Here is a 12,282-nt window from a genome sequence, read left to right as displayed (position 1 = left end):
AAATCCCCTCACTCCTCTCTCTCTGCCAGAGCTGGGAAGGTCCCGACCTTTAGTGAATCCATCCATGCCCAAATCCCTGGGAAAAGACCCGAGCATCCCAAATCGGGGTGGATTTGGGAGCTGGGAGCTGGGATTTGGGATTGAAGGCCCACCAAGCCCGGTGTTCCCGTCCCAGCTGTGGCTGGATCCCTTTGGTGGGAGTGTGGGATGGAATCCCTTTGTGTCCCTCGTTCTGCAGGAATTCGGGAAAACAGGCAGCAGCTCTGCCCCAAAATGAGGAGAAACCCCCGAATCCCCTCACTCCTCTCTCTCTGCCAGAGCTGGGAAAGTCCCGACCTTTGGTGGATCCATCCATGCCCAAATCCCTGGGAAATGACACGAGCATCCCAAATCGGGGTGGATTTGGGATTTAGGATTGAAGGCCCACCGAGCTCAGCATTCCTGTCCCAGCTGCTGTATGGATCCCTTTGGTGGGAGTGTGGGATGGAATCCCTTTGTGTCCCTCGTTCTGCAGGAATTCGGGAAAACAGGCAGCAGCTCTGCCCCAAAATGAGGAGAAACCCCCAAATCCCCTCACTCCTCTCTCTCTGCCGACACCTGGAAGTTCCCGACCTTGGGTAGATCCATGCACGCCGGGGGATCCATCCCTTTTCCCAGGGATTTTTCCCGGAGCATCCCGCATTGGGGTGGATTTGGGATGCGGGCCCACCGAGCCCGGTGTTCCTTTCCCAGTCCCAGGAGGCACCGGTGGTGGAGCCGGTGCTGGAATTGCTGCTGGTTTCCAGGATTCCGGGAATGCTCCTCCTTTCCACCGTCCTGGCCTAAACCCTCCACATTTGCATTTAAATGGAGCTTCCGGGCTGGAAGCGCTTGTTTTTTCCGAGAGGAGGACTAACGGCTGTTTAATCCTGGTGGCTGTTTAATTACGGCGGGATGAAGCCCTTGGAACGGCTCCGATCCCTGAGGAAGGCGAGAAGGATCCACAGGAAGGGCTTCCCACAGTGCAGGGGGGAAACTGAGGCAGGGAGAATTCCTGTGGAAACGGCGTTCCCTCCGGAAAAAAAACGCAAGGATTTTCTTCTCATCCGTGGAGCGAAAGCACAGATCCAACGGGATCGGGATGCTTGGATACCATTCCTTCAGGAGGGAGGCGGAGCTGCTCGTCCTCCCGCACATCCCATCCCGATCCGATCGCTCCCAATCCAAACGACGCTAAAACCCTGGGATTTCGCACGGGAAGGAGCTCTGGAGCTGCCGTGGGTTCGTTCGGCTCCTCCGAGGCCGGGAAAAGCGGCGAGGTTGGCAGCGGAGCACGGAAGGGTTGGAATCTGCTTAATAATAATTAATCATCGCGGTAATAACGACGCTTAACGCTCTTGCCGGGCTTTGGGAAGATGAGGCGCCACACGGCTGCCGGATAATCCTCCAGGATTAAGAGTTCCCAGAGGAAAATCTTGGGAGTGCCCCATCCTTGGGATTCTTTCTGCCCGGGAGATCCCGGCCTGCAGCCAGGAGGGAAAACAGCCTGGAAAACTTTCAGGATCGGGGCAAAACCTCCTGGATTTTGCCAGGAGCCGTCGCGCTGCGGGATCGACGCCATCCCGGGATGGGGAAGCGTGGGAATGGCCAGATCCGTCCCGTTTCCATGGGGACAGCTGGCCAGGCGGGGCCCGGTGTGAGCGCTGACATTTGGGATCGGGAGCCGCCTGTCACTCGTCATTCCCTCCGGATAAACCCGGTGATCCACGGCTTTCGGGCTCCCGGGGCCTCGGGAGGGCTGGGGACGTGTGCGGGGTCCTCGCCCTGGGGACACGAGGCCTGGAGCACCTCGGGGTGGTGGGAATGCTGCACCTGGGGGTTTTTCCAAGGAAAATTTTGTCCTTGAGTCCTCGAGTCCTCCTGCTCCCCCTTCCAGGAGCTTGCAAAGCCTCAGAGATGGAGCTGGGAGCCCCGAGACGGAGCTGGGAGCCCCGAGATGGAGCTGGGAACCCCGAGATGGAGCTGGGAACCCTGAGATGGAGCTGGGAACCCTGAGATGGAGCTGGGAACCCCGAGATGGAGCTGGGAACCGTGAGATGGAGCTGGGAATCCTGAGATGGAGCTGGGAGCCCTGAGACAGAGCTGGGAACCCCGAGATGGAGCTGGGAACTGTGAGATGGAGCTGGGAATCCTGAGATGGAGCTGGGAATCCTGAGATGGAGCTGGGAATCCTGAGACAGAGCTGGGAGCCCTGAGATGGAGCTGGGAACCCTGAGATGGAGCTGGGAACCCTGAGATGGAGCTGGGAAACCTGAGACAGAGCTGGGAACACCGAGATGGAGCTGGGAACAGTGAGATGGAGCTGGGAACCCTGAGATGGAGCTGGGAACCCCGAGATGGAGCTGGGAACTGTGAGATGGAGCTGGGAGCCCCGAGATGGAGCTGGGAGCCCCGAGATGGAGCTGGGAACCCTGAGATGGAGCTGGGAACCCTGAGACAGAGCTGGGACCCCGAGATGGAGCTGGGAACCCTGAGATGGAGCTGGGAGCCCCGAGATGGTGCTGGGAGCCCCAAGATGGAGCTGGGGACCCCAACACGGAGCTGGGAACCCCGAGATGGTGCTGGGAACCCTGAGATGGTGCTGGGAACCCCAAGATGGAGCTGGGAACACCAAGATGGAGCTGGGAACCCCGAGCTGGAGCTGGGAACCTCTAGATGGACCTGGGAACCCCAAGATGGAGCTGGGAACCCCAAGATGGAGCTTGGAACCCTGAGATGGAGCTGGGAACCCCGAGATGGAGCTGGGAACCTCTAGATGGAGCTGGGAACCCCAAGATGGAGCTGGGAACCCCAAGATGGAGCTGGGAATCCCAGCACAGAGTTGGGAACACCAACACGGAGTTAGGAACTCCAAGTTGGTGCTGGGAACCCCAAGATGCAGCTGGGAACCCTGAGATGGAGTTGGGAACCCCGAGATGGAGCTGGGAACCCCGAGATGGGAGCTGGGAACCCTGAGATGGAGCTGGGAATACCAAGATGGACCTGGGAACCCCAACACAGAGTTAGGAACCCCGAGACAGAGCTGGGAACCCCAAGATGGAGCTGGGAACCCCAAGATGGAGCTGGGAACCCCGAGCTGGAGCTGGGAACCTCTAGATGGACCTGGGAACACCAACACGGAGCTGGGAACCCCAGCACAGGTAGAACACGAATTACGACCTTCTCCCAGGAGAGGTTTTCCTTTTTCCCTTTTATTCGATCGTCTGAGGAAGCCGAGACACGGAAAGAGACCGAGACTGTGTCGAGAGTATAGAAAACAAAAAAAAGAGAGCGGGAAGCCCGACGGTTGGAGGCGGGAATGCCGGGAGGAGCCGGATGGATGGAGGTGGAAGAGGAGAAGGAAGAGGCGGTGAAGCTTCACGTGAGCTCCAGGATCACTGTCAGGGTGAGCGCCAAGACGAGTCTGAAGCCGCAGTGGCCGGGAAGTGAACCTGGAGGGGAGGAAAAATGGGATCAGGAGCTCACGGAGCCGCATCCCGGCGCTGGGGTTCGGAGGGAGATCCGTGCTCCAGGATTGTCCCGAGGGATGGGGTGGGAGCGTCTGAGGGGACCCTTTTGGTGTGAGGGTGTTCCCGAGGACAGGGGAGAGGGCTGGGAATGAGGCAAGGAGATGGGAGAGGACATGGAATGCGGCAAGGAGTTGGGAAAGGGCTCGGGATGGGGCAAGGAGAGATAGGAAAGGGTTTGGAATGAGGTTAGGAGAGATGGGAAAGGACATGGAATGGGGCAAGGAGTTGGGAAAGGGCTCAGGATGGGGCAAGGAGAGATGAGAAAGGGTTTGGAATGAGGTTAGGAGAGATGGGAGAGGACATGGAATGGGGCAAGGAGAAATGGATGAGGGCTTGGAATGAGGCGAGGAGAGATGGGAAAGGACATGGAATGGGGAAAGGAATTGGGAAAGGGCTTGGGATGAAGAAAGGAGAGATGGGTGAGGGTTTGGAATGAGGTTAGGAGAGATGGGAGAGGACATGGAATGGGGCAAGGAGTTGGGAAAGGGCTCAGGATGAGGGAAGGAGAGATGGGTGAGGGCTTGGAATGAGGCAAGGAGATGGGAAAGGGTTTGGAATGAGGGAAGGAGATGGGAAAGGGTGTGGGATGAAGTCAGGAGAGATGGGAAAGGACATGGAGTGGGGCGAGGAGAGATGGGAAAGGGCTTGGGATGAGGGAAGGAGAGATGGGTGAAGGCTTGGAATGAGGTGAGGAGAGATGGGAAAGGGCCTGGAATAGGGCGAGGAGGTGGGAAAGGGTTGGAATGAGGCTAGGAAAGATGGGTGAGCACTTGGGATGAGGCTGGGAGATGGGAAAGGTCTTGGAATGAGGCTGGGAGATGGGCAAGCATTTGGAATGAGGCAAAGAGCTGGGAAAGGGCTTGGAATGAGGCAAAGAGCTGGGAAAGGGTTTGGAATGAGGCAAAGAGCTGGGAAAGGGCTTGGAATGAAGTTAGGGTAGATGGGATAGGACATGGAATGAGGCAAGGACAGGTGAGAAGAGGCTCAGGATGAGCCAAGGAAGGACGGGCAGGAACTTGGAGCAAGGCAAGGAGAGACGGGCCAGGGCTCGGAATGAGCGATGGCCCATGATCCAGGACAAAGCGATGGCCCAGGATCTCGGACAAAGCCATGGCCCATGATCCAGGATAAAGCCATGGCCCAGGATCCAAAATAAAGCCATGGCCCAGGATCCGGGACAAAGCGATGGCCCAGGATCTGGGATAAAGCCATGGCCCATGATCCGGGACAAAGCGATGGCCCATGATCTCGGACAAAGCCATGGCCCAGGATCTCGGACAAAGCCATGGCCCAGGATCCAGGACGAAGCAATGGCCCAGGATCCAGGATAAAGCGATGGCCCAGGATCCAAAATAAAGCCATGGCCCAGGACCCAGGACAAAGCCATGGCCCAGGACCCAGGACAAAGCCATGGCCCAGGATCCGGGACAAAGCCATGGCCCAGGATCTGGGACAAAGCCATGGCCCAGGATCTGGGATAAAGCCATGGCCCAGGATCTGGGATAAAGCCATGGCCCAGGATCCGGGATAAAGCCATGGCCCATGATCTGGGATAAAGCCATGGCCCAGGATCTGGGATAAAGCCATGGCCCAGGATCCGGGATAAAGCGATGGTCCAGGATCCGGGACAAAGCCATGGCCCAGGATCTGGGATAAAGCCATGGCCCAGGATCCAGGACAAAGCCATGGCCCAGGATCTGGGACAAAGCCATGGCCCAGGATCCGGGATAAAGCCATGGCCCAGGATCCAGGACAAAGCCATGGCCCAGGATCCGGGATAAAGCCATGGCCCAGGACCCAGGACAAAGCCATGGCCCAGGATCCGGGATAAAGCCATGGCCCAGGATCTGGGATAAAGCCATGGCCCAGGATCCGGGATAAAGCCATGGCCCAGGATCCGGGACAAAGCGCGGCCACCCCCTCCCCGCACGGCCCTTCCCTCCCCGAGCATTCCCCACAGAAAACCCGGCACTGCCGCTTACCGTTGGAGTCTTCTGGTCCCCTGGGAATGTTGGGGTTTTCTAACGGGAAGCAAAGAGCAGAGGGACAACTTTAGCGGGGAGGAGAAACACGACTTTAAAGAGTTCAGATTTTAGCCAAGGGTTAGAAACAATTTGTATTGATCGAGATGTAAGTTAGATTAGTAAATGGTAGGTTAATGATTATTAGATGCCCAATCTAGAGCTAACTGTTATATTATCAGCTTGTTTATAGAAAAAGTGGAGCAAGGACAGATTGAAACCACTAAGAACAATGGCCAGCACCTGGACTTGGCATCAATCAATCACGAAGCAGAGGACCTTGGACAGTGCCAGAGGGTCACAGAGACCTGTTGACGACTCTCCTGACTTCATCCTCTGAGACCACTGACCCAATTTGAGACCACCGACCCAATTCGAGAGAAGGATTGCACACGCGTGAAGGACGAATATCCTGATTTTAGTACAGAGCAGGGATGGGAGGTGCTGGGGTTATACACATCTATTGTATGCAAGATCTTGGAAAATAAAGAGCAAAGAGCCTTGTTCGGGGCGTCCACGCCTTTGGGAGATGACTCCCGGTGAACAAACATCCCACTTTCTAACTTTAATTAGTTAGAGTGTCTTTGTCCGTGATTATTTCGGTTTTCAACGGCTCGCGGGGGGCGCGGGGGCCGTACCGAAGACGATGAGGCGGGTGTGGGTGTCGGTGGAGCCCAGCGGGTTCTGGGCCGTGCAGCGGTACATGGAGCCGTTGAGCTCGGCCGGGACGCGCTCCAGCACCAGCTCCTTCCCGTCGTGCTCCGCGCTGCCGTCCAGGAGCCGGCTCCCCACCCGCGTCCAGGTGAAGAGCGGCTCCGGGAACACCTCGTTCTGCAGGGGGCGGGAAAACCGGGGGGTGATGTCATCAAACGCGGCTTGGAGACTGGGGTTGGGTTCAGGTTTGAGTTTGGGGGGTTAGGTTTGGGTCGGAGCTTGAGTTTGGGTCTGAGCTTGAGTTTGGGTCTGAGCTTGAGGTTGAGTCTGGGTTTGGGTCTGACTTTGGGTTCAGGTTTGAGTTTGGGTTTAGATTTGAGTCCGAGCTTCAGTTTGGGTCTGAGCTTGAGGTTGGGTCTGGGTTTGGGTCTGACTTTGGGTTCAGGTTTGAGTTTGGGTTTAGATTTGAGTCTGAGCTTCAGTTTGGGTCTGGATTTGGGTTCAGGTTTGAGTTTGTGTTTAGATTTGAGTCTGAGCTTCAGTTTGGGGTTAGGTTTGAGTCTGAGCTTCAGCTTCGGTCTGAGCTTGGGGCTGAGTCTGGGTTTGGGTCTGACTTTGGGTTTCAGTCTGGATCTTAACTTGAGTTTGGATTTGCGCTTGAGGTTGGGTCTGGGTTTGGGTCTGACTTTGCGTTCAGGTTTGAGTTTGGGTTTAGATTTGAGACTGAGCTTCAGTTTGGGTTTAGGTTTGAGTCTGAGCTTCAGTTCGGGTCTGAGCTTGGGGCTGAGTCTGGGTTTGGATCTGACTTTGTGTTCAGGTTTGAGTTTGGGTTTAGATTTGAGTCCGAGCTTCAGTTTGGAGTTAGGTTTGAGTCTGAGCTTGAGTTTGGGTCTGAGCTTGAGGTTGAGCCTAGGTTTGGGTCTGGCTTTGGGTTTGGGTTTGAGTCTGCTTTTGAGTTTGGGTCTGACTTTGGGTTTGAGTCTGGATCCCAGCTTGAGTTTGGATTTGCGCTTGAGGTTGCGTCTGGATTTGGGTCTGACTTTGGGCTCAGGTTTGAGTTTGGGTTTAGATTTCAGTCTGAGCTTCAGTTTGGGTTTAGGTTTGAGTCTGATCTTGAGTTTGGGTCTAAGCTTGAGTTTGGGTCTGGGTCTGAGAGTCTGAGTCTGAGTCTGGGCATAGGTTTGGGTTTAGATTTGAGTCTGAGCTTGGGTCTGGATTTGAGTCTGGATTTGGGTCTGGGTCTGACTTTGGGTTCAGGTTTGATTTGGGGGTTGGGTTTAGGTTTGAGTCTGAGCTTGAGTTTGGGTTTGAGTATGGGTTTGGCTCTGGGTCTGGGTTTGAGTTTGGGTTTGGATTTGGGTCTGGGTTTGAGTTTGGATTTGGGTCTGGGTTTGAGTTTGGATTTAGGTCTGAGTTTAGGCTTGACTTTGGGTTAGGAGGGACCTTTAAGCCCCACCCATCCCAGCCCCTGCCATGACCATGGCCCCCTTCCACCATCCCAGACCGCTCCAAGCCCCACCCAACCTATCCCTGCGCCCCTCCGGGATGGAACAACCACAGCTCCATCCAACCCCTCCCAGCGTGGGGACCGTGATGCCACCAAGGCCACCCGAGCCGAGCCCGCGAATCCTTGGATCCGGGCTGTCCCTTGGCCTCTCCAGCCGCGGGAACGCTGACCTGGAAGCCCTGCACCAGGATCCGCACCGTGTCCCCCACGCGCGCCCTCGTCGGGGTCATCGTGATCTTCGGACCCTTGGGAGCAACTGCAGGGGAAGGGGACGGGAGGAGCCGTCAGCGGCGTTCCCGAGGATTTACGAGGATGTAACGAGGATTTGATGGATGATCCCGGAGAGCCCGGGGATGTGCCGTGACGGCTCCGTGACGGATGGCCGGGCCCAGAGGCACCGGAATGATGGATGGACATGGAAGGAAGGACCCCCCGGGCGGGAGAAGGGGAAAAGCGTGAGGCTGATGGATGGCTGGGATGGGATGGATTGACGGGAAGGAGTTGCTTCCCAACCAAACCCTTCTCCGCTCGGAAAAAAAAAACCTGCCAAGAAGGATCAGGTTGGTTTGAAGCCACGGAGGAGGATTCCCAAAAAAAACGTGGCTGTGGAGAGTCTCATCCGGGTGCCGTTAGCACAGGAGACAACCCCAAAGTCCGGCTGGAGCAAAATCCCCTGGATAGCGCGGAAAAAAAACCGGGAATCCCTTTTCCCATGCCAGACTAGGGATGCTCCTCTGCTGTGATGGATGGACACCACACAGAATCTGCTCCTGGGGTTGTGTGGATGTTCCTGCTGGGCCAGAAGCGGGATGGGACATCCCAGGAATTTCCTGGACTTTCATGGAAGGAGCCGAGGTTGTGCTTTGGGCGCGTCAGCTTTGTCCATCCAAGTTTTGCCACGGATGGGACGGAGTGGACCTGGACGTGACCCCAGGCAGGACACCAGAGGGACAAAGAGCCACCAGGGAGCTGTGGAGGAGGACGCTGGAAGCCCTCGGAGTGCTCATTCCATGAGGGAATGTGGCCCTCTGGAGCAGGGATGCGCTGATCCCACCACGCCCTGGTTGGGACCAAGAGGCAGCTTTTGGGCTGGTGTTGGGTTTCACGCAGCTTTTGTTGGGAATGTCTCGTCTTTTGTCGGGAATCTATATTTTATATACATTCCCAGTGTGTATTTATTCCACGGATGTAGGGAAGGGGCTGACCGGGATCTGCTGGGATGGTGCCCAAAAAACGGGAGTGGATGGGAACCCAGGGATCTGCGGAGACACCTCCGGGAATGAGGAGAGCCCCGGATCTGGGGACAGGGATGGATTTGGGCTGAGCTTTGCCAGTCCAGGCCTTGGACCTCCCGGGCAAGAGCAGCAAAGCCACCAGGTCCTGGTCTTGGATCTAAACCCGAGGAGCTCCAGGAAGTGGGGAAACGCAGGAATTCCGCAGGTTTTGGATGCTGGGGAAGGGATTTAAGGCGAAGACATCGGGAAGCCAAGGAGGAACTCTCCAGGAGATGGTGAGGAGCCAAGTGCTCCACTTGGCCCAGGCTGCTCCACCTGGATCGGGGTTGGGAGAGCTTTTCCAGAGGGGCGTGCTGAGGCTGGAAAATCCCGTGGAGAGCTCAGCCTCTTCCAGCGGGAGCCGGAGAGGGGACGGGAGCCCCAGGCAGGGTGAGGGAGGGTGAAGGATCCATGGATCCCGCGGTCACACAAGGAGCTTCTGCTCTTCCAGGGGCCTGGGAATGTGGGGAGCCAAATCCCCTGGATTCAATCCCGTCAACATGTCACAGCTCCAGGAGCCAACGCGGGAATTCCCTCCCCGGCAATTCCCACTGGGATCCGCTTTGTGGCGGCCAATATGGGTCATGGGATGTCCTCGGATCTCCTGGGACTGGGATGGAGGTGACAGATCCATCCCCGGCTCCAGCGTCCCCTTCCTGCTCATCCCAACACAGATTCCCAAAAAATCCTTTATATCCCAAGTGGGGGGCAATAAACAGCTGGAAAATCCCTTCTCCTGCCTGGTGGATATCCCAGATTCCCTCCTCTCATCCCAAGTTTTGTCTATCCCGACCCAGCCCCGTGGGATCCCCAGGCGTGCCGGAAAACCCCCAAAAGAAAAGGAAAAGGGCAAAAGGAGAGAGAAAAACGAGTGCAAGGAAAGAAAAATGTGGGATTAAAACAAACGGACAAGGAAACAAACAAACAAACAAACAAACATAAGCCCTTGGGGAAAAGTGCAGGAAAAAAAAGGGGAAAAAGTGCTTAAAAAAAAAAAAAAGAAAAATTAAAAATATAAAAAGAAAGAAAGAAAGAAAGAAAGAAAGAAAGAAAGAAAGAAAGAAAGAAAGAAAGAAAGAAAGAAAGAAAGAAAGAAAGAAAGAAAGAAAGAAAGAAAGAAAGAAAGAAAGAAAGAAAGAAAGAAAGAAAGAAAGAAAGAAAGAAAGAAAGAAAGAAAGAAAGAAAGAAAGAAAGAAAGAAATGGGAAAACCCCTAAAACTAACAAAACAAAAACTTGAAAAAAACCCACCAAATTGAGAGAAAAGCCAAAAAATTAAAAGGAAAAAGAAAAAAAAATAAATTAAAGCAGGCCAAAAAGAGAGAGAAAAGGGAGGAAAAAAAGGGTCAAAAATGGGGAAAGTAGCACCAAAAATGAAAAACAAACCCTAAAAAATTTTAAAAAGAAGAAAAGAAAAAGAAAAAATGGGGGAAAAACCAAAAGAAAAGGAAAAAACCCCTCAACAATGGAGAGAAAAGCCAAAAAAATGAGAAGAAAAAGGGGGGAAAAAAGGAAAACAGGCTAAAAAATGAGAGAAAAGGCAAAAAAATATTTAAAAGGCCAAAAATGGGGGGGGGAAAGGCCAAAAATGGGGAGGAAAGACCAAAAAATGGCGGAAAGGGGCAAAAACTGGAGAGAAAAGCCGAAAAATGAGGACAAAAAGAAAAAAAAAAAAGGAAAACTGGCTAAAAAAGGAGGGAAAAAGCAAAAATATATATAAACAAGGCAAAAAATATGGGGGGGGAAGACCAAAAAATGGGGTGAAAAGGCAAAAAACGGGGGGGAAAAGCCAATAAACTGGAGAGAAAAAAAAGCCAAAAAGTGGAGAGAAAAGCCAAAAAAACCCCAAAAAGACATGAGCAAAAAAAAAAAAAAAAAAAAAAGACAAAAAAAAATCTCAGAAAATTGCAGAAAAATGCCAAAAAATCCAGGGAAAAAAATAATTCCCCAAATCCCCGAGCTCACCGAGCGTGACCTCGGACTGCATGGGCATGGAGAGCGCCGGGTGCTTGACCTCGCAGCTGAAGAGCGCCTCGTTGTCGATCTGCGGGTTCAGGGTCCAGGTGAGCGTGGCGCGGGCCTCCACCGTGCCGTCGCTGACGGGCGCCTGCGTGTGCCGGAGGTAATAGATGGGCTCGGCCACGTGCACCCAGCGCGGGAATTCCCGGCTCACCACCGTCTCGGGAATGCTCTCCGTCACCCAATCCCGCTCGGCCGCCAGCCCCCGCGGCGGATCCGGAGTGGGGAAGGCGATCCCCGCTCCCCGCTGGCCGTCGGCGGCCGGCGATTCCGGTGGTTTGGTGTCGTCCAGGTCGCGCTGCGGGAGGTTCCGGGGGGCCCAGATGCCGGCGCCGGCCGGCGGCTCCGGCATCGGGGTGGCCTCGATGGGCTCCCCGTCCCTCTTGAAGTACACCTGGAGGGGACAAAGGCGGCGGTGAGCCCCCTTGGGATGGAGCTCCTTCCCGAGGCCCACCGCGCGGAGCTGGGATTCGGGGAGCGGATTTGTGTTGGGGGTTAAAGTTCTCCTGTGGAATTTTTTCATAAGTTGCTAGGAGATTAAATACGGGTAGTTAAAGGGTGCTCCACCCGGACAAAAGTTGTGGATCGCTTCGTTTAGGGGGAGGAAAAGGCTCCCGGGAGCTGAGGGTGGGGTGGGTTGTTACCCTGGTTTTTCTGAGTTTTTTATTAGCCTTTTGATTTTCATAAATGGAGTCAGATCTTTTAGTTACTGTAGAATATTAGAGCAGTTCTTCTACCTTTCCCACAGAAGTAACATAAACAAATCCTTTGTTTTTCATTCTCTGTCCTTTGTTTGCATATTTCTAACCTGAAAACAATTGTAACTGACAATTGGTCTGGCCACTGAGGCTGAGGGGTGGAAACCCCAAAAAGCCAATCTTCTGCTAGACCCACAAATGTATAAAAGTAAAAGAATAAACAAAGGGGTCTCTTCTCTCCGCTCTTTCAGCTGGGAGCTGGATCAGAGGAACCTCTGCGAAAATCTCTTGTCTGCGTGTGATTGCTTTGTGTGTCTCAGTGACAGTGGGTTTTTTCCGGCTCTCAGTTTTTCCAGGAGGAGGACGGTCCAGCCACCCGTGCCTGCGCGGATTCCGCTGTTAACGGAGGGATTCGATCCTGAGAATTCTATCACCTCTTGGAGCGCCCAGGAATTCGGAGGGTTTTTTTCACCTGCTCTGCTGGATTTTGGGTCAGGCCGGGTCCAGGCTCTGCGGCTTCTTCAGCACTGCTCACCTTCACCTGCCAGGGCACCCCCCTGCCT

General features: G+C 54.5%; 1 protein-coding gene across 1 annotated transcript in view; it reads right to left on the bottom strand.

Moving 5' to 3' along the window:
• Positions 1-3,210: 3,210 nt before the first annotated feature.
• Positions 3,211-12,282, bottom strand: part of IGSF21 (immunoglobin superfamily member 21) — a 61,749-nt gene continuing 52,677 nt past the window's right edge. Inside the window, exons 9-13 of the mRNA XM_058424275.1 lie at positions 10,968-11,415; positions 7,901-7,986; positions 6,208-6,400; positions 5,531-5,569; positions 3,211-3,470 (exon numbers count right to left, since the gene is read on the bottom strand). Of these exons, the coding sequence (XP_058280258.1) occupies positions 3,397-3,470; positions 5,531-5,569; positions 6,208-6,400; positions 7,901-7,986; positions 10,968-11,415 (840 nt within the window). The 3' untranslated portion in view covers positions 3,211-3,396. The remainder of the gene's footprint in view (positions 3,471-5,530; positions 5,570-6,207; positions 6,401-7,900; positions 7,987-10,967; positions 11,416-12,282) is intronic.

Source organism: Hirundo rustica (assembly GCF_015227805.2).
Source record: "Hirundo rustica isolate bHirRus1 chromosome 22 unlocalized genomic scaffold, bHirRus1.pri.v3 SUPER_22_unloc_1, whole genome shotgun sequence".
Taxonomy (NCBI): Eukaryota; Metazoa; Chordata; class Aves; order Passeriformes; family Hirundinidae; genus Hirundo; species Hirundo rustica.
Note: the sequence above shows the minus strand (reverse complement) of the source record. Positions and strands in the feature narration are given on the sequence as shown.